Here is a 21,422-nt window from a genome sequence, read left to right as displayed (position 1 = left end):
TTTGAACTGTGGTGACTAAAATCTTTCTTACACTTTTGAGATTACGGCTAGCTTCATCAATGTGCTGATCTTATTAATAAAGTGAGAGAGCAATTTCCTTTTAAAATTTTCTTTCCTCATGTATGCTGGTAATTTTTTGAATTGCTAGTCTTTAGGAGCATATGCATTCCAATAACCAAAAAGAACGTCAAGAAAACTTGATTTCTAATTTACTAAAGCATGAAAATTTGCAAGGTACATGATCAGCTGTCCCACTAGGCATCGATGCACTGTTCACAGAAGCAAAGCACATGAAAACATCATTGATATTTTCTCCTATTGGAGGACTAATTTCTCTGGCACAGCTGTTTATCTTCAGTGTTCTCTTGTATCATGGTTCTTCAGAGGATTCACTGTGTCCTTGTTCTTTGTAAGCAACATTTCTTTGGGCCCAATTGATGCGGCACTCAGATAGTTTTCTTAGTTTCCTCCATTAATTGAATGGCGATGGCTTATTGACTGCTGTCAGCTTGAAATTTATATCTCTTGCTATGTTTTGTGTTTGATCTGGAGGTCCATCTTCTCAAGCAGCTGTTATATTTTAAAATATGGAGAGAGATTTCTGGATTTGAGGTGTATGGGAGCAAATCAAGTAAAGCATAAGACATAGGAGTAGAAACAAACTATTCAGCCCATCGAATCACCTTCCCCCATTCAATCATGACTTGATTTTTCCCTTTTTTTAATCTCTTAGCTACCTTCTCCCTGTGACACTCTTCCTAATCAAGAACCTGTCAACCTCCAATTTAAATATAGTCAGTGACTTGGCCTCCACAGCCATCTGTGGCAATGAATTCCACAACTACAAAGTGCAAAGTGCATTTATTATCAAAGAATGTATAAATTATACAATCTTGAGATTTCATTGTTTGCAGTGATAGTTTACCACATTTACTTTTTTTTTAAAAAAAAAGTGTTGTCAATAATGGTTTTAATTTAATTCCTTTGCTTTCGAACTACCAGTAAGCTGTTGCACGTCTTCGGTAGCACCATCTTAAACCGGACATTGCACCACATTCATGGATAAGAAATTCATCCTCATCTGCTCTATGAGGAATCTGTTTATCCTGAAGCTGTGCCCTTTGATCCTGGACCCTCCCAATATTGGGAAAATCCTCTCCTCATTCTCTCTATCCAGGTTTTTCCATACTTGGTACGTTCAGGAGTTTCCCACCCCCAGTCTTTCAGAACAGAACGCCAGTGAATACTGGCACAGAGGTATCAAATGCCTTTCTTACATTAACCATTGTATCCCTGTTGTCATTCTTGTAAGCCTCCTCTGGATTATTCCTGTACCAGCACATCCTCCCTTAGATTTGTGGTCCAAAATTGCTCACAGTACTGCAAATGTAATCTGAGTAACACCTTGTATAGCTTCAGCATTATATTGTTGCTTTTATGTTCTAGTCCTCTCAAAATAAATGCTAATATAGACTAAGATAGATGATCTTGTAATTTAGTTAGAACCTGGCAGGTATGCGCTGTAGCCATCACTGAGTCCTGGGTAAAACTAGATCACATTGCATCAAAAGGAAAGGCAGGTAGGCAGAGGCAGTGGGGTTGCTTGGTTGGTCAAATCTGTAGAAGGAGGTGACATAGGATCAGAAGGTACAGAAATCTTGTGAGTAGCGTTAAGAAATTGCAAGGGTAAAAAGAACTGATGGAAGTTGCATTCAGGCCTCCAAATTGTAGTCAGAATGTGGGGTACAAATCGCAATGGGAGATAGATGAGGCATGCATAAAGGACAATGTTGTGATAGGCATGGGGGATTTTAGTATGCAGATAGATTCAACACAGGTGTACCACAACGGTATGTGCTTAGCTCCCAGCTCTACTCATTTTATAAGCACAGTTCCAATGCCTTACTTAAGTTTGCTGAAAACACCGCTGTCATTGACTGAATCAAAGATGGTGGCAAATCAGCATATCGAAGGGAGTTCAAAAATCTGGCTGATTGGTGTCACAATAACAACCTCTCACACCATGTCAGCAAGACCAAGGAGCTATTGACTACAGGAGGAGGAAACCGGGGGTCCAAGATCCAGTGCACATTGGGGTCAGAGGTAAAGAGGATCAGAAAATTTAAATTGTTATTATTTCAGATAGTCTGTCCTGGGTCCAGAATGCAAGTGCTATTACAATGAGAGCATAGCAGCACCTCTCTCCACCTAGAAGATTAAGAAGATTTGGCATCACATCTAAAACTCTGACAAGCCTGTTTAGATACACAGTGGAGAGTATACTGACTGGTTGTATCACAGCCTGATATATAAGCACCAATGCTCTTGACCAGAATACAGCCCAGTCTATCACGGGTAAAGCCCTCCCCACATTGAGCACATCTACATGGAGCACTATCGCATGAAAGCAGCATCCATGATCAAGAACCTCTACCATCTAGGCCATGCTCTCTTCTCACTGCTGCCATCAGAAAGGAGATACTGAAGGGTAAAGTCCCACACCAGCAAGTTCAGCAACAGTTATTACCTGTCAACTATCAAGCTCTTGAACCAGAGTGGATAACTTCACTCAACTTTACTCACCCCATCACTGAACTGTTCCCTCAACCTATGGACTCACTTTTGAGAACTCTTCATCTCATGTCCTCAATATTTATTGCTTATTTTTTTGTTTTTTTTTTACTACTTGTATTTGTTGTCTTTTGCACCCTGGTGTTTGTCTGTCTTGTTGGGTGCAGTCTTTTCATTGATACTATTGTTTCTTTATATTTACTGTAATTGCCCAGAAGAAAGTGAATCTGAGGGTTCTATATGGTGACGTATATGTTCTTTAATAATTACTTTAAACTTCTATTGGGAAAATCAGGTTAGTGCTGGATCAAAGAAAAGGAATTTTCAGAATGCCTATGAGATGGCTATTTAGAGCAGTTTGTAGTTGAGCCCACTAGGGAAAAGGCATTTCTGAATGGTTGTTATGTAATGATCCAAATTGGATTAGGGTACATAAGGTGGGGGAGCACTTTGGTGACAGTGATCAAAATATGATAGAATTCACCTTACAGTTTGAAAGGGTGAAGCTAAACTCAGATATGTCAGTATTACAGTGAAGTAAAGGGAACTACAGAGGCATGAGAGGAGCTGGCCAAAGGTTATTGGAAAGGATGGCAGCAGAACTTCAATGGTAGGAGTTTCTGGGAGCAATTCTGAAGATGCAGGGTAAATTCATCCCAAAGAAGAAGAAATATTGTAAAGGAAAAATGAGACTGCCATTGTTGTTGACGAGGGAAATCAGAGAAAGAATCAAAAAATCAAGAGAGGTTATAAAATATAGCAAAAAATTACTGTAAGCTAGAGGATTTTGAAGCTTTTAAAAACCAACAGAAGACCACAGAAAAAAAGCAATAAGGAGAGATAAGATAAAATATAAAGTTGTTGCTTCCAGATTTTTTTTTATCCACATTAAGTCAAGAATGAGGCATAAAATTTAATGTTTCTAATTGCTTATAAAGTGTTACAGGAATGAAACAAGGGAAAAAAAGGCATGAGGGGTGGGAGAGAAAGAACAGAGACAAAAGAGACCTTAGTGGCAGTGGAAAGAACTCTGAGACAAAGAAAGCAAAATGAGACTGATCTAATATGGTCTGGTCGTCTTATACCAGATTGCTAATTGCATTGAATTTTCATAGATAACAGTTAACCAGTGAGAAGGCCCCTGTTCAAATAATGCAATATCCACCATTGAAACTGCAGCCACTACCAAAAACATAGCAATTATACATGCATAATTTATTATATTAAAAAATTCAAAGAAAGTAACAATCATACAGTCCAATCAAACAAAAGTAAGCTAACCAATAATATAAAAGAGGATACCAGAAGTTTTTGCAGATATATAAGGAGTAAAAGAGAGACGAGTGGATATCGATCTGCTGGAAAATGCCAGTGTAGAGGGGGTAAAGAAATGGTGGAGGAACGAACTTAAGTATTTTGAATCAGTTTTCACTGTGGAAGATACTAGCACCATGCCAAAAATTCAAGAGTGTCAGGAGGCTGAAGTGACTGTAGTTGCTATTACTAAGGAGAAGGTGCTTGAGAAGCTGAAAGGTCTGAAGGTAGATAAGTCTTCTGGTCTAGATGGACTACACCCGAGGGTTCTAAAAGCTGTAGCTGAAGTGATTGTGGAGGCATTAGTATTGATCTTTCAAGAAACATTATATTCTTGATTGGTTTCAGAGGACTGGAAAATTGCAAATGTCACTCTGCTCTCTATGAAGGGAAAGAGGCAAAAGACAGAAAATTATAGGCCAGATAGCCTGTCTTCAGTGGTTGGTAAAAATCTGGAGTCTTATTATTAAGGATGAGATTTTGGGCTACTTGGAGACACCTGATAAAATACACCAAGGTCAGCATGGTTTTCTGAAGGGGAATTCTTGCCTAACAAATCTACATAGAAATATAGAAAACCTACAACACAGTACAGGCCCTTCAGCCCACAATGCTGTGCCAAACATGTAATTAACTTAGAAATTACCTTGGGTTACCCATAGCCCTCTATTTTTCTAAGCTACATATACCTATCCAGCAGTCTTCTAAAAGACCCTATTGTATCCACAATCTGTTGGAATTCTTTGAGGAAATAATAGGCAGGGTAGACAGTCATTGGGTGTTGTTTACTTGGATTTTCAGAAGGCCTTTGACAAGGTGCTGCACATGAGGCTCCTTAACGAAATAAGAGCCTAAAATACTATGGGAAAAATACTAGAATAGATAGATGGCAGTATGCGAAGTGTCAGATTAAAAGGGGCCTTTTCTAGTCAGCTGAAGGTAACTAGTGATGTGCTGCAGGCTTCAGTGTTGGGACCAATTCTTTACACATTATATTTAAATGATTGAATGAAGGAATTCATAGCTTTGGCCAATTTTGTAGACACTATGAAGATACATAGAAGAACAGGTAGTGTTGAGGAAGGTCTTGGACAGATTGGGAGAATGGACAGAGAAGTGCCAGATAGAATATTATGTTGACTATTTTTTAAATGGGAAGAAAATTTTAAAAAATCAGAGGTGCAGGGGGACTTGGGAGTCCTTGTGCAGAATTTCCTAAAGGTTAAATTGCAGATTGGGTCATTGGTAATGAAGGCAAATCCATGTTAGCATTTATTTCAAGAGGACCAGAATATAAAAGGATGTAATGCTGAGGCTTTCTAAGGCATTGGTCAGACTGCACCTGGAGTATTATGAGCAGTTTTGAGCCCCTTATCTAAGAAAGGATATACTGACATTGGCGAGGGTTCAGAGGAGGTTCATGAAAGTGTTCCCAGGATTGAAATGATTAATGTATGAGGAGCTTTTGATAGCTGCAGGCCTTATACTCAAGGGAATATAGAACAATGAAGGGGGAATCTCATTGAAACCAATCAAATATTGAAAGATCTAGATAGGATGGATGTAGAGAAGATATTTCTTATAATGCAGGAGTCTGGAACCCGAGGGCACAGCCTCAGATACAAGGATGTCTCTTTGGAACAGAGATGAGGAGGAATTTCTTTAGTCAGAGAGTGATGTATTTGTGGAATTCATTGCCACAGATGGCTTATTGCTTTTTTAGTTGTCTTTTGTTAGTTTGTTAAAGCTTCCCAATCCTCTGCTTTATCACTAATGTTTGTTACATTATATGCACTCTCTTTCGCTTTTATGCTATCTTTAACATACCTTGTCAACCACGCTTGCCTCACCCTCCCTTTAGAATGCTGCTAATTTGGGATGAAATGATCCTGCATCTTTTGAATTGTTCACAGAAACTCCAGCATATCTCAATTTCCTGCTAGAGTCCCCTTCCAATCAATTATGGCCAGCTCCACTCTTATGCTTTTAAGTTTCTTTTTCACCACCAGTGTATCTGATTTTAGTTTCTCCCTTTCAAACTGCAGAGTGAATTCTATCATGTTTTGATCACCGTCTCCTAAAGGTTCCTTTACCTTAAGCATCCTAAATGAAATCAAGTTCATTGCACAACTAAATACACAATTGTTGGTGGGTTCAACCACAACCTGTTCTTAACAACAAACATCTCATAGGCATTCTACAAATTTATCCAGTCTGCCTGCAGATTGAAGATCCAATGAGCATTTTAACACTGCCTTTCTCAAATGCCTTTTAATCACCCGTTATAATATGTACTTCACATCCTGGCTACTTTATATAACTCCCATCGGGTCCTTTTACCCTTGTAGTTTCCTAGCTATGCTCACAACAATTCAGCACCTTCATGATAAAGATTTGATTTCATACAACACACACAAAATGCTGGTGGAATGCAGCAGGCCAGGCAGCATCTATAGGGAGAAGCACTGTCGACATTTCAAGCCGAGACTCTTCGTATTTGATTTCATAGTTTCCCAACAGAGCAAAACCACCTGACCCCTCTGCCCCCCGCCTATCTTTTCAATAGGTTGTGTATCCTTGGGTGTTTAGGATGCTTTATCTTCTTTTGGCCCATCTCTGTGATGCCCACAACATTGTACCTGCCAATTTTGAACTGCACTATAAGCTCGTCTACCTTATTTCATTTACAATGTGCATTCAAATATAACACCTTCCGTACTGTATTCATCACTCTGCTTCTCAAATTTGTCTCCATGTTGCCTGAAATAAAATTCTTATCCAACAGCCCATATGGAGAGAACAAGCATAATATACCAATTACCATGTGGAGACTGCCCCAAATGATATGTAGGACCGATGGGGAGAAAACTATCCACGAGACAACAAGACATGGTCCTCTGTCACTCATCTCCGTACATAAAGATAAAGAAGGACACAAGTTCGCCAGGGAAAATACTACAATCCTAGCAGAATTTGTCCTGAGCCATTCTTTCAAATTGGTGTTTCTGTATCACTGGGTGTTTATAGGATGAGTTATCTTCCTACCACAACCAAGCTTGGGAATTCCAGCAAGGACTCCCAGCACAATTTGTGGACAGGCCAACTGGAGGAGCAGTCATACTGGATCTAATACTAGGAAATAAACCTAGTTATGGTGACAGACATCTCAGTGGGTGAGGTTTTTGGAAACAGTGAGCACAATTCCCTGATCTTTACCATAGCATTGAACAGCAGTAGGAGCAGACTGTATGGGAAAGTATTTAATTGAATGGAAGGTGAATTATGATGCTATTATGCAGGAAGTTGGGAGGCGTAAATTGGGAACAGATGTACTCAGAAAAATGCCCGGCAGAAATGTGAGTAGACAGTTTATATGATATGGCATGGACCAGATGGGTCAAAGAGCCTGTTTCTGTGCTGTACTTTTCTATGATATAAATGTGGAGGCTTAAGGAGAATTTGAATGGGATTCTGGATAGATTTGTCCAATTAAAACAGAAAGGATGCCTTAAGGTTCAGGAAGTAAAGATCAGATTCGGCTACTGTAAGTTAAAGTAGCCAGGAAGGAACTCAAAAAGGTTCTCAGGAGAGCTAGGAAGGGATGTGAGACCTTGCCAAGTAGGACTAGGAAAAAAAACCCACGGCGTTATACACATATGTGAAGAACAGAAGAGTAGGAGTGAGAATAAGACTGATCAGGGATAAAAGAGGAAACATGCCTGGAGATGGAGGAGTTAAGGGAGATCCTTAGAGCTGGGGGTGGGGGTGGGCTTTGGGGTTCTAACATTTAACTGTCATTCATTCTTTGGGGCACTCCTCTGTTTTCATGGATGGTTGTGAAGAAAAAGAATTTCAGGATATATATTGTATACATTTCTCTGACATTAAATATAACTTTGAATATTTTGCTTCAGTATTCCAGTGAGAGGGACCCTGACAAATGTGAGGACAGTGTAGAACAGGTTAATATACCAGGACTTGTTGATGTTAAGAAAGAGGATATGCTGGAACCTTTGAAAAACATTAGGATATATAAATCCATGTGGCCAGACAAGATACACCCAATGTTGCTACGGAAAGTGAGGAAAGAGAATGCAGAGTTTTTGACAATGATCTTGGCGTACTCCCTGGCCACAGGAGTAGTACTCGAAGATTAAGGGATGGCCAATGATATTCCTTTGTTCAAGAAAGGTAATAAGGATAATCCAAGGAATTATAGATAGCGAGTCTTATTTCATTGGTGGGCGGACTACTGGAGAGGATTCTTAGAGATCAGATTTATGTACATTTTAGAGAAGCATAGTGTGATTAGGAACAGACAGCCTGTTTTTTTTGAGGAGCAGGTTGTGCCTCATGAGCCCATTACAAAACACTGTTACCATCAGGTAGGAGGTACAGAAGCCTGAAGGCACACACTCAGCGATTCAGGATCAGCTTCTTCCCCTCTGCCATCCGATTCCTAAATGGGCATTGGAGCATTGGACCCTACCTCACTTTTTTTTAACTATACAGTACTTCTGTTTTTGCACTTTTTAAAAAATCTATTCAATGTATGTAATTGATTTACTTGTTTATTATTATGTTTTATTTTACCGTAAATTCTGGTGTTTAAGCCAACCCCCCCCCCCCTCCCATTTTCGAGGTTAAAAAAGTGACTTTTTCATGTTACCTTTGTATAAGCTAACCCCTTTTGTAGAGGTTTTTGATTTAACAAGGAAAGATCACAAGATCTCACATGCTGGTACTCAGCTTTGCTGGATCCGGAACCTGGAAATTTTGTGTAACCAGTACCTGCTAAGAAAATAGGCCTACACGTTGTAGAGCGTTATGAGTGAATTCTTAATAAATAAATCAGGGAGGGAAGTTTTGGATTAGATTCCCAATGGTAAAGAATCCTTTGAAATGTAACCTCCATGAAACCATTTAGCGCCCATCGTAATCTCATTAAAACCTAACATGGGGTGGCGGGATCAGAATGTGTACTCAGTATTGAGTTTGCAACCACCATGTACAAAAGATTAAAACAAATGCAATATGATGTTGGCTTCAAGCTGAAGGTTGTTGATTTTGCTAAAGGAACAAATAATTCTGCAGCTACTAAGAAGTTTAGTGTAAACAAGAAACAGGTGAGAGAGTGGAGAGAAAGGCAGAGGACTCGCTGAGAGAAATGCCAAAGGTGAAATATGCAAACCGCGGGAAAACATGCCAGTGGCCAGAACTGGGAGAAAAAGTGAATCACCAACAATCATTTAGATACATTGTTATCAGAGAAATTATTCGAGTTCAAGTGTTGAAACGGGCCAAAAAACACCGTGAGGACAGCGAAAATTTCAAAGCTATGCGAAGTTGGTGCACCCGATTTATGAATAGACGTTATCTTGTGTTGAGACAAAAAACAGAGATTGCTCAGAAAATTCCTGTGGGGTGTTGTTTACGTTCAAGAACGCTGCTGGATGGATGAAGCGGGTTGCTTGAAGTGGGTTAAAGAGGTGTGGCATCGACGTCCCGAAAGTTTCAGGAAGGAAAAGTTGCTACTTGTCTGGGACATGTTCAAAGGCGCACATGTCAAGTGAGACAAAAGCAGCATTGAAAGCTGAAAATATGGACATTGCAGTCATCCACGGTGGTTTGATGTCCGTACTCCGGCCACTAGATTTGAGCATAAACAAACCATTCAAAGAATTCATGCGTCGACAGTGGAACGAATTTGATTCAAAAACAGCCTATAAGTGCGACCTGTCTTCCATGTATTCATTTTTCCAATGTTGGCACCCTCTGTATAAGCTGGACCCCCCCCAATTTTAGGACTAAGATTTAGAACCAAATTCTCGGCTTAAACACCAGAATTTACACTTTTTTTTCTCTCTTTGATAGATTATGGTATAGCATTCAACTGCTGCTACTAAGTTAACAAATTTCACGTCACGTGCCAGTGATAATAAATCTGAATCTGAAGACAGAGCAGTGGATGTGGTGTATATGGATTTTTACAAGGTGTTGGATAAGGTTCCTCATGGTAGAGTCATTTAGAGTCATTTAGTAAGTCAGGAGGCATGGGATCCAAGAAACCTGACTATGTGGATTCAGAATTGGCTTACCAACAGAAGGCAGAGAGTGGTAGTAGATAGAGTGTATTCTGTCTGGAGGTTGGTGACCAATTGAGTTTGACAGGAATCTGTTCTGGGGCCTCTGCTCCTTGTGATTTTTATAAATGACTTGAATGAGGAAGTAGAAGGGTGGTTTAGTACACTTGCAGATGGTGCAAAGCTTGATGGTGTGGATAGTGTAAAAAGTTATAGGGTACAACAGGATATTGATAGGATGCAGAGCTGGGCTGAGAAGTGGTAGATGGAGTTCAATCCGGAAAAGTGTGAAGTGATACACTTTGGAAGTTTGAATTTGAAAGCAGATTGCAGATTTAATGGCAGGATTCTTAGCAATGTGGAAGAACAGAGGGATCTTGGTGGCCACATCCATAGATCCTTCAAAGTTGCCGCGCAAATTGATAGGGCGGTTAAGAAGATGTATTATGTATTGGCCATCATTAGTCAGGGATTGAGTTCAAAAGTTGCGAGGTAATGTTGCAGCTCTGTAGAACCCTGGTCAAACCACACCTGGATAATTCTGTTCAGTTCCAGGCACCTCATTATAGGAAGGACGTGGAAGCTTTCAAAGTTCAAGGTAAATATATTTCCAAAATTTATATATGTCACCCTATACTACCTTGAGATTCATTTTCTTGTAGCATTCACAATAGAACAGAGAAATATAATAGAATTAGTGAAAAACTACGCACAAACACTAACAACCATTTTGCAAAATAAGACAAACTGTAAATATAAAATAAATATCTGATACAGAAAACATGAGTTATAGAGTCATTGAAAATGATCCAGAGGTTTTGGAATTAATTCAGAGTTGGGGTGAGTGAATTTTTCATGCTGGTTTAGGAGCCTGATGGTTCAAAGGTATAGCTGTTCCTGAACCTGATGGTGTGGGAACTAAGGCTCCTATTCTTCCTTCCTAATGGAGGCAGTGAGAAGAGAGCATGGCCTGGATGGTGGAGGTCCTTGATGGATGCTTCTTTCTTGTGGCAGCGTTCCTTGTAGATATGCTCAGTGGCAGGGAGGGCTTTGACTGTGATGGACTGGGCTGTGTCCAGCACCTTTTGTAGGCTTTTCTGTTCATGGGTTTAGAGAGGGTGCAGAGGAGATTTACGAGGACATTGCCTGCATTAGAGAAAGGATGACTTGAGAAGAAAGGTTGAACGAGCTAAAGCTTTTCTCTATGGAGCGAATGAGTATGAGAAGTGACTTGATAGAGATATAGAAGATGATAAAAGACATGAGATAGAGTGGAGAGCCAGCACATTTTTCCCAGGACAGAAATGGCTAATATGCCATATTACTAATTTTTAAATGTTTTGAGTTAAGTATAGGAGTGATGTTAGGGATAGGTGTTTTGCAGAGAGGGTGGTAAGTGCATGGAACATGTTAGTAGGACTGATGCAGTAGAGTGACTTCAGACGCCCTTAGATGGGCACATGGAGGAAAGAGAAATGGAGGGCTATGCGTCAGGGAAGCGTTAGATTGGTCTGGCAGTAAATTAAATTGTCAGCACAACATCATGGACCGAAGAGTCTGTACTGTACTCTATTGTTCTATGCTGCAGTGTCCCTGCTCCTTTGAGCCTGCTTGAATTTACTTTGTTGTGTTGTGCCATTCATTTTGAAAATGTGCAGTTTATCTGTATACCTGTTACTTAATCACACCAGATGGTGCTGTGGTGCTTGCAGTGAAATTATCAAGCTAATCCAATAAAATATTTTGCCAAAATGTTCCACTAAAATTAAAAGCAAAAAAAAAGAAATTATTAGATTGGAAATTAAGGAAAGAGTGAAAATATGTGACAAATGAGCTTGGATCCAATGATTCAGATGTCCTGGGGACCGTTAACTGGTGGATATAGGAATCAAAAAATAATATCCAGCGCAAGATGCTGGAAGCATTTTGAGATTGTACTGATGAATAATTCATGATGTGAAGCACTGATTTTCAGGGAAAATAGTGCTTCACTGTTTACTCTCGAGTCTGTCTTTCTATCACCAAAATTCTTAAAGCTGATTTTTTTTTAATGAACAATAGTCCAACTGCTAGCTACTGACCCTAGAGAGCTGCTTTCTGGAAGAAAGAGTTCGGTGCTGCTCTGTTTTGTTACTTCTTGTATTACACACTCATCTTTCACCCATTTTCCAGTCCCACTTTTGTGCAATCTCAATAAAATTTACCTTCTGATTTGTATGGAATACTTGGCGGACGACCAGTACTTGGTGAACAATATGATGGGCTGCTCGGCCATTTCCTGCTACAGCTGCAAGGGTCAAGAGAAATGGTGAATAGAAGAAAGGCAAAGCAGCAGCAGCAGCAGTGCTCTCCCCTTTGCACCCACCTTTTTATTCTGGCATCTTTCCCTTTCTGTTTTGTTCCTGAAGAAGGGTCTTGGTCCAAAGTGTCAACTGTTGATTGATTTCCATAGATACTGCCTGACCTGCTGAGTTCCTGCAGCATCTTGTCTGTGTTGCGGTAGTAATAGTTGTCACTCATTTTGCAGAATTGTTTGGATTGCAGATTTAGATGCTGCGGTTAAATGCATGACAATGATGAAATGGAACACACAGTCGAATAAATCGGAATGGCTAAAAGCTGAAATATGTTTTATTAGAACATAGAATCTACAGCACAATATAGGCCCTTTGGCCCACGATGTTGTGCCAACCATGTAAGCTACTTTAGAAACTGCCTAGAATTTCCCTACTGCATAGCCCTCTATTTTTCTAAGTTTCACGTACCTATCTAAGAGTCTCTTAAAAGACCTTATTGCATCGGTGGCAGTGCATTCAATACACCCACCTATCTCTAAGTGAAAAACTTGCCTCTGACATCCTCCTTGTACCTACTTCCAACACCTTAAAACTATGCCCCCTTGTGTTAGCCATTTCAGCCCTGGGAAAAAGCCTCTGGCTATCCACATAATGCCTCTCATCATCTTATATACCTCTATCAGGTCACTTCTCATCCTCTGTCACTCCAAGGAGAAAAGGCCAAGTTCACTCAACCTATTTTCATAAGGCATGCTCTCCAATCTAGGCAACATCTGTGTAAATCTCCTCTGCACTCTCTCTGTAGTATCTACATCCTTCCTGTAGTGAGGTGACCAGAACTGAACATGTTACTCCAAGTGGAGTCTAACTAAAGTCTTATATAACTTTAACATTACCTCACGGCTCTTGAACTCAGTCCCTGGTTGATGAAGGCCAACACACCATACACCCTCTTAACAACACTGTCAACCTATGCAGCAGCTTTCAGTGTCCTATGGACATGGACCGCAAGATCTCACTGATTCTCCACACCGCCAAGAGTCTTACCATTAATATTATATTCTGTCTTCAAATTTAACCTACCAAAGTAAACCACTTCACACATCTGGGTTGAACTCCATCTGCCACTTCTCTGCCCAGTTCTGCATCCTATTGATGTCCCGCTGTAACCTCTGACAACCCTTCACACTATCCTCAACACCCCCAACTTTTGTGCCATCAGCAAACTTACTAACCCATCCTTCGACTTCCTCATCCAGTTCATTTATAAAAGTCGCAAAGAGGAGAGATCCTAGAACAGTTCCCTGCGGAACACCGTATTCATGCAGAATATGAACTACCTTCAACCACCCTTTGCCATCTGTGAACAAGCCAATTCTGGATCCACAAGGCAATGTCCCCTTGGATCCCATGCCTCTTTACTTTCTGAATGAGCTTTGCATGGGGAACCTTATCAAATGCTTTACTGAAATCCATAGACACTGCATCCAGTGCTTTGCCTTCATCAATGTGTTTTGTTACATCATCAAAAGAATTCAATCTGGCTCATAAGGCACAACCTACCATTAGCAAAGTCCTACTGCCTGTTTCTAATCATATTATTGTGTGTAGTATTTCATTATAGAGTACTACATCCTTGTTAATTGGTTAGTGATTATAGTAAGTAGATGTAATAGATATAATAACTTAGATTTATATACAGAGGATTTTTACTATTGAATGATTTGGATTGAGGATACAGATTATTAGGAAACTGCATCTGTATGCAGTATTTTGCTGATTGTCAGTTTATTTGTTTAGTCCAACCAACAATTCATAAAAAAATCTACCTTCCATCAATTAAATTATCCTCTTTATTCATAAGTTTTAATTTACCTAATTACATCATTCATACTGATATTTGTATTATGAAAGTTGTATTACATAAGCTTATACATAATACAGGAAAAATTTCTGTTTACTTGCATCATGATGTATAAAACTTTGCAGTAGAACTGCACCTCAATTTTAAATGGTATTGTACATTGAGTACAAAAGTATATTCAAAAGTAATTCAAAGTATCATCTGCCAACAGAAGAGTTGCCGAATGAAGCCAAAGCATCAAGTGAAGAGACTGAAGAGGAGTTTTCGACTGATGGTATGAAGGGAGTAACCTTCCATTTTTGACTTAAGCCCCCTCAGAACTTTAAATTCACCTGTCATAGTCCCAGAGAAATAACAGAATATTAATGCAGAAGTTTTTGAACTGGCAATGTGGTTAACTTTTAATGCATAGAAATAAAAGTGTAAATTTCTACACTAGTAAATTGCTGCAATCATTGGTAGACTATTAATAATGATTAGCAATTTGATATCATAAAAATTACAAATGTTGTGGACTCGTAGTTTGATTCTTTGACATTTTTTTAAAGCAAACCTTATGAATTAATTTCTGCTGGTGTCTTGGTAAAATTGTATTGGTGAGATTGGTGTTTCATGTACAAGCATCTGGAGTTTCCAGTTTTGAGTATTGAGATCTGAATTCATGAATTCCTTCTCACCAGCAAGTTCACTCAAACTATTCTCTTAAGGTATGCTATCTAATCTATGCCACATCTGTGTAAATCTCCTCTGTAGTATCCACATCCTTCCTGTAGTGAGTTGACCAGAACAGAACACAGTACTCCAAGTGGGGTCTAACCAAGGTCTTATATAACTTTAACATTACCTCATGGCTCTTGAACTCAACCCCAAGATTGATGAAGGCCAACACACCATACACCTTCTTAACAACCCTGCAACCTGTGCAGCAGCTTTGAGCGTCCTGTGATCATGGACCCCAAGAGATCGCTGATTCTCCACACTGCCAAAAGTCTTACCATTAATGATATCATCTGTCTTCAAATTTGACCTACCAAAATGAACCACTTCACACTTATCTGGGTTGAACTCCATCTGCCACTTCTCAGCCCAGTTCTGCATCCTATCGATATCCCGCTGTAACCTCTGACAACTCTCCACACTATCCACAACACCCCCAACTTTTGTGTCATCAGCAAACTTACTAACCCACCCTTCGACTTCCTCATCCAGGTTATTTATAAAAGTTGCAAAGAGGAGGGATCCCAGAACAGATCCCTGCGGAACACCACTGGTTACCAATATCCATGCAGAATATGAACCATCTTCAACCATCCTTTGCCATCTGTGGGCAAGCCAATTCTGGATCCACAAAGCAATGTCTCCTTGGATCCCATGCCTCCTTACTTTCTGAATTTGTTTTGCATAGGGAACCTTATCAAATGCCTTACTGAAATCCATAGGCACTACATCCAGTGCTCTGCCTTCATCAATTTGTTTTGTTACATCCTCAAGAAATTCAATCAGTCTAGTCATGCACAATTTGCCCTTGACAAAGTCATACTGACTATCTCTGATCAGACTATTGTGTGTAGTATTTCATTATAGAGTACTACGTCCTTGTCAATGGTTAGTAATTATAGTAAGTAGATGTAGTAGACATAATAACTCCGATTTATATACAGAGGATTTTTACTATTGAATGATTTGGATTGAGGATACAGATTATTAGGAAACTGCATCTGTATGCAGTATTTTGCTGATTGTCAGTTTATTTGTCTAGTCCAACCGACAATTCATAAACACTACCTTCCTTCGATTAAATTTTCGTCTTCATTTGTTCAAAAGGTTTAATTTACATAATTACATCATCAATACTGATATTTGTGTTGCGGAAGTTGTATTATATAAGCTTATACGTAATTCAGGAAAGATTCCTATTTACTTGCAGCATGATGTACAAAACTTAGCAGTAGAACTGCACCTCGAATTTAAATAAGGAGTACATTAAGGAGTACAAAAGTATATTCAAAAGTAATTCAAAGTATCATCTGCCAACAGGAGAAGAGTTGCCATCTGAGGTTAGCAGTTCTGAGTATTGAGATCTGAACTCATGAATTCCTTCTCACCAGTATCTTGGAGCGTGTGCCAAAATGGGAAAACTGTTTTCCAGACTAATCAGACTCATTAAATCATCGCTTACGATCAAAAATCCAGGTACCACCATCTCCATCCCTGGGTATGTCCTGTTACTGTCACCAGGTTTGGATATAGCCCAAGTGCAGAGTGAGAGACACTGAAGCAGGATGATAGTTCACAGACTTTAATGCGAACTGTGTTAAAGGGAAAAGAAAACAGTAAATGCTAGGCCAAACAGGGCTGTTAACTAAAACTCAAATGGAAAACAAAGCCTACACTGCAGCTGAAAAGAGCAACTAAGAATAAAAAGAATACCGCTAATCTTCAGAGTCCGTTGACTGGATAGTCCAATTTCCTAGGCAAGTCCGAATACAGACAGGCAGCAAAGCTTTGCTGTGTTCTGTCCAAGTCTCGACAGCCACTATGATGACAAGTACGGAATTAAATGCTATCACAATTAAATAATATTTAGCTGACACATGCATATTCACAAGCACAATTGCCATATCTACTGCGCTGCAAAATTCGTGGTTGTGACAGTTACACCACCGAGAGATCCACTAGAGGTGGTGGGTATAGTGGGATACAGGAGGGAGCTGCCCTTGGATTCCTCAATAATGGCACGTGATCTCATGAAATGTCACAGCATTTGGTTAAACCTAGTCAAAGAATCCTTCAGACTGTAGCCTATCATCCTCCTCCTGCTGCTGAATCAGTACTACTCCACTTTGAATGCCATTTAAGGTGCTGAATATACTGTGGATGGGAGACTTCAACGTGCATTGCCAGGATAGCTTGGTAGCTCCATTACTGACCAGTTTGTTTTAACCAAAATGTTAAAATACATCATTGTTAGGTTGGTTCTTGAGGGAACCAACAAGAAGGAAACTCCTACTTCATGTCATCCTCACCAAACCTACCTTTTGTAGATACATTTGTCAACACAGTATTGACCACTCCACAGTCCTGTGGAGCTGAAATCCAGTTTTACAGTGAAACTACATGTCGTGTGGAAATACAACCATGCTAAACAGGGGAAGACTACAAATGTCTAGCAGTTCATCAGTGGGTACCCATGAGACATTAAGGGCCAGCAGCAGATTTATACTCAATCACATCTGAACCCTTTATGGCCTAGCCCTGCTCCACAATCACCTACAAACCAGAGGATCAACCCGCATTCAATGATGAGTGTGGGAGGGCTTGAGACATATTATCAATGATATGGGAGCCCAGCGCATTAGTGCGAAAGAGGAAACTGAAGTATTTGCAAGAATCTCCAGCCAGAAATTGCAATTGGATGACCCATCTCAGCCTCCAGCATTACAGATGCCAGTTCTCAGCCAATTTGCTTTACTCCTTGTGATATCAAGAAACTGCTAAAGGCACGGTATATCACTATGGGCTCTGATAACATTCCAGCAATAGTACCAAAGTCTTCTGCTCCAGAATTTGTGCCCTTGGAGAAGCTGTTTTGAGAGAAACTGCAACACTGACATCTACCTGACAGTGTGGAAGGTCATTAATGAAATATCTGAAGCTAGTTGGAGCTCTGACACTGGTTTGAGGAACTCCTGTAGTGAGGTCCTTGGTTGGAATGACTGACCTCTGACAACTAAACCATCTTCATTTATGGAAGGTGTTCCCATTGATACTGTTAATTTATCTTACCAAGACACTTCGATGTCACTTTGCCACTTGTCTAAACACTGCCATGATGTCAAGAGTAGTCACTCTAGAATTAAGTTCTTTATTTCATGTTTGGACCTGGGCTGTGATGCTATCCAGAGCAAGATAGACTTGGCAGAAGCCAGAGCAGATGTTGGGGTGTTGACTATATTATTGATGTGTAAGCACTGCTTGATGTCATTAATGGTGACAACTTTTATCCTGCATTTTGTGACATACCAATTTTCACATCTTGGAATTAAAAGCTCTTGGATACCTCCTGTTATCTACCCCTGGGACATGACCCTACTAGGAAGAGATTTCCGCTCCACAGACACTAACTTGAAGTGTTAACACGAGGAAATCTGCAGATGCTGGAAATTCAAGCAACACACACAAAATGCTGGTGGGACGCAGCAGGCCAGGCAACATCGAGAAGAAGAAGCACTGTCAATGTTCCGGGCTGAGACTCTTCGTCAGGACTGACTGAAAGAAAAGATAGTAAGAGATTTGAAATAAGGAGGGGGAGGGGGAAGTCTGAAATGATAGGAGAAGACAGGAAGGGGAGGGATGAAGCTAAGAGCTGGAAGGGTGATTGGCAAAAGGAATACAGAGCTGGAGAAGGGAAAGGATGATGGGATGGGAGGCCTAGGGAGAAAGAAAGTGGAGGGGAACACCAGAGGGAGATGGAGAACAGGCAGAGTGGTGGGCAGACAGACAAAAAAAGGGGGTAAATAAATAAATCAGGGATGGGGTAAGAAGGGGAGGAGGAGCATTAACAGAAGTTAGAGAAGTCAATGTTCATGCCATCAGGTTGGAGGCTACCCAGACAGAATATAAGGTGTTGTTCCTCCAACCTGAGTGTGGCTTCATCCTGACAGTAGAGGAGGCCATGAATAGACATATTGGAATGGGAATGGGACATGAAATTAAAATGTGTGGTCACTGGGAGATCCTGCTTTCTCAGGCAGACAGAGCGTAGGTGTTCAGCAAAACAGTCTCCCTGTCTGCATCGGGTCTCACAATATATAACAGGCCACACTGGGAGCACCGGACGCAGTATACCACACCGGCCGACTCACAGGTGAAGTGTCGCCTCACCTGGAAGGACTGGGGCCCTGAATGGTGGTGAGGGAGAAAGTGTAAGAGCAGGTGTAGCACTTGTTCCGTTTACAAGGATAAGTGCCAGGAGGGAGTCCAATAGTATGAACAAGTGTCATATACTGGGTGGGGTCTTCCTGGGTTGCAGTGGATAACCATGATGTCTTTTTGCATTCTCATGTCCTTTGCTCACTACACAGCGTTACAGACCCTAGCTGCTGGATTTCCCTGTAGATCTCATCCATCATGTCCGCTGGGGCTGATTTCTCATGCTGAGGCAGGTATGTCCCTAACTCACTGGGGTATGAGGCCACCAGCTGCCCTCTGCTGGTTTATCCCGCCTGTTGAAGCAGTGTTCTGGGGTGTCGCCACTGTGACATGCAAACTGCTATGTGGAGTCACAGGTGAGAGCTGAATGTCCTGTGGGGACCAAAGATGAGTGAGCTGCCCCAGACTGGACATGACAAGTCCCTTCACCAGAGGTGCTAGCCCTTCCTGGACACCCCAAACACCCCATAAACATATTATATAAGAATTACTTTAATTGGTAAAGTTTTGTTTGCATCTATTGCTTTGAGTCCTTGTGTTGCCTTTGTGGCATTTGTTTAGTTTCTAATATTTTCGCTTTAGTAATTCGTTTGTTAACATTTTTTAGTTAAAGTTAGGATTGTTTAAAGTAAATTCGTTGTCTGTGATATATCGCGGCATGCGATGACGTCACACCCGGTTTCGCCACGTCTTGTGGGAAAATACCGGTTTGGAGAAACGGGAAGGAGGGGGCTCACATGTGCAGGATCAGCACAAGAAAAGTTTTCTTTCTACGCACTAGAAACGTCAGTGAAGCAACGCCGTAAGTTCATGAGATAATCGATGTGTTGAATTAAAAATGTTAACGCTGATTCTGTTAAAAGTAATGACAGTTGATAAGGTTTATGTTTTCGTTAGTTAAAGAGTTGTGGATAGTTTGTGTTGAAGTGTATTTAAAGCAGTCAATGGCGTAGGTAGATTCTGACTGTATGCTGCACTTTAATGTAATGTAGTTGTTGTAGTTTTACTTTTGCAAGTATTTACGATGTAAACGTGATATCAAGAAGGAAACAAATACTGTATACATTTTGTATTGTTTTGTCAACAGTTGTCACCATACGTTAATGTGGAAGAATGAACAGTAAACGGTTAATCTTACTGCAATCCTGTTTTCATTGACTACAATTTACCTCGGTGTTTAGTTCAGCGTTCTCTTACACCTGAGCGAGAACACTACAGAGAAAAGGCAGCATTATCAGGTGTTTCAAGTGCTGCAATGACAACTCGATCCAGCATCAAGTCGTTGCCATCCAGCAACAGGGGCAGCAGTGCATCATCAAGTAAGGCTGCCCATGCAAGAGCTAAGGCAGAAGCCGCCAAGGTGCGAGTGTTCTACGCCAAACAAGAAGCAAAATTGAAAATGGAAGCAGCTGCCAGAGAAGCCGAAAATCAGAAGGAAGCAGCTGCCAGAGAAATGGAAAAGGCTACCAGAGAAGCCGAAAACCAGTTGGAAAGGGCAAGGTTAGCATCAGAGTTAGATGTGCTGACACTACACCGAGAAGCAGAGTTCATAGAAGATGCTGAAGAAATGTATGATCTAGTTGACATCTACTTCAGAAAAGATCAGATTGGAACGCACAAGCGACTATGTCCGATCTCAAATAGACTGGAAGATTCGTTCTTCCTCTCCGTACTTATTTGATAACATCCCATTTCATGAGGAGTCTCAGAGAGGCCCGATTGCATCACATCCATCCGAGGAAGACAATTTACCCTTGCAACTCCGCAATGAATTCAAGAATGAAAGGGCCGATGACAAATACTTCTCGACACCAAACTTACCAGATTTGGCGAGAAGAGAGGCACAGGCCGAATTCAGAACAGCAAATCCCATAACAGATGTACGCCTTCAGTCATATACCCGCCGACATATTCCCACAGTCTGCATGCCACTTGCAGTTGAACCCATGGCACAGTATTTAGCACAACGAGATCTCGTCACTTCAGGACTATACCAGTTTGACGATAAAACTGAAAATTACTGTGCATGGTATTCCACATTCACCAACGCTATCGACGGAGTCCAGCTCAGAGCAACCCAAGAGTTGGATCTTATGGCGAAATGGCTGGGAAAAGAATCATGCGAACAGGTGAGATGCATACGCTCAGTGTACATCAACAACCCCAAGCTAGCCTTAAGCAAAGCATGGGAGAGACTTCGGGAGGGCTATGCGGCCCCCGAAATTATTGAAGCGGCACTATACCAACGTCTGGAAAATTTTCCTAAGGTGTCAGCCAAGGACCACACTAAGTTAAGAGAGCTCGGAGATTTACTCATGGAGATTCAAGGCGCCAAAGAAGATGACTACTCAACTGGTCTAT

The 21,422-nt window shown here is 40.7% G+C and overlaps 1 protein-coding gene and 1 long non-coding RNA gene across 13 annotated transcripts in view; one reads left to right on the top strand and one right to left on the bottom strand.

Annotated features, from left to right (window-relative positions):
- LOC132395893 (general transcription factor II-I-like) overlaps positions 1-21,422 on the top strand; it is a 74,474-nt gene that overhangs the window by 39,320 nt on the left and 13,732 nt on the right. For 11 of the 12 annotated variants that reach the window (XR_009512779.1, XM_059973046.1, XM_059973040.1 and 8 more), the window contains one exon: positions 14,341-14,403. The exons of the other annotated variant lie outside the window; for it this stretch is intronic. Coding sequence is in view for 10 of the 11 variants with exons in the window: in XM_059973046.1 (XP_059829029.1) it covers positions 14,341-14,403 (63 nt within the window). In the remaining variant the exon portion in view is untranslated. The remainder of the gene's footprint in view (positions 1-14,340; positions 14,404-21,422) is intronic. 12 annotated transcript variants of the gene reach the window in all.
- LOC132395895 (uncharacterized) lies at positions 385-13,822 on the bottom strand. Its single transcript, XR_009512781.1, has 3 exons — positions 12,334-13,822; positions 12,173-12,255; positions 385-570 (listed from the first exon to the last, which is right to left on the bottom strand). It is a non-coding gene; the product is annotated as an uncharacterized LOC132395895 (long non-coding RNA).

This window comes from Hypanus sabinus, chromosome 6 (assembly GCF_030144855.1).
Source record: "Hypanus sabinus isolate sHypSab1 chromosome 6, sHypSab1.hap1, whole genome shotgun sequence".
NCBI classification, from domain to species: domain Eukaryota; kingdom Metazoa; phylum Chordata; class Chondrichthyes; order Myliobatiformes; family Dasyatidae; genus Hypanus; species Hypanus sabinus.
Note: the sequence above shows the minus strand (reverse complement) of the source record. Positions and strands in the feature narration are given on the sequence as shown.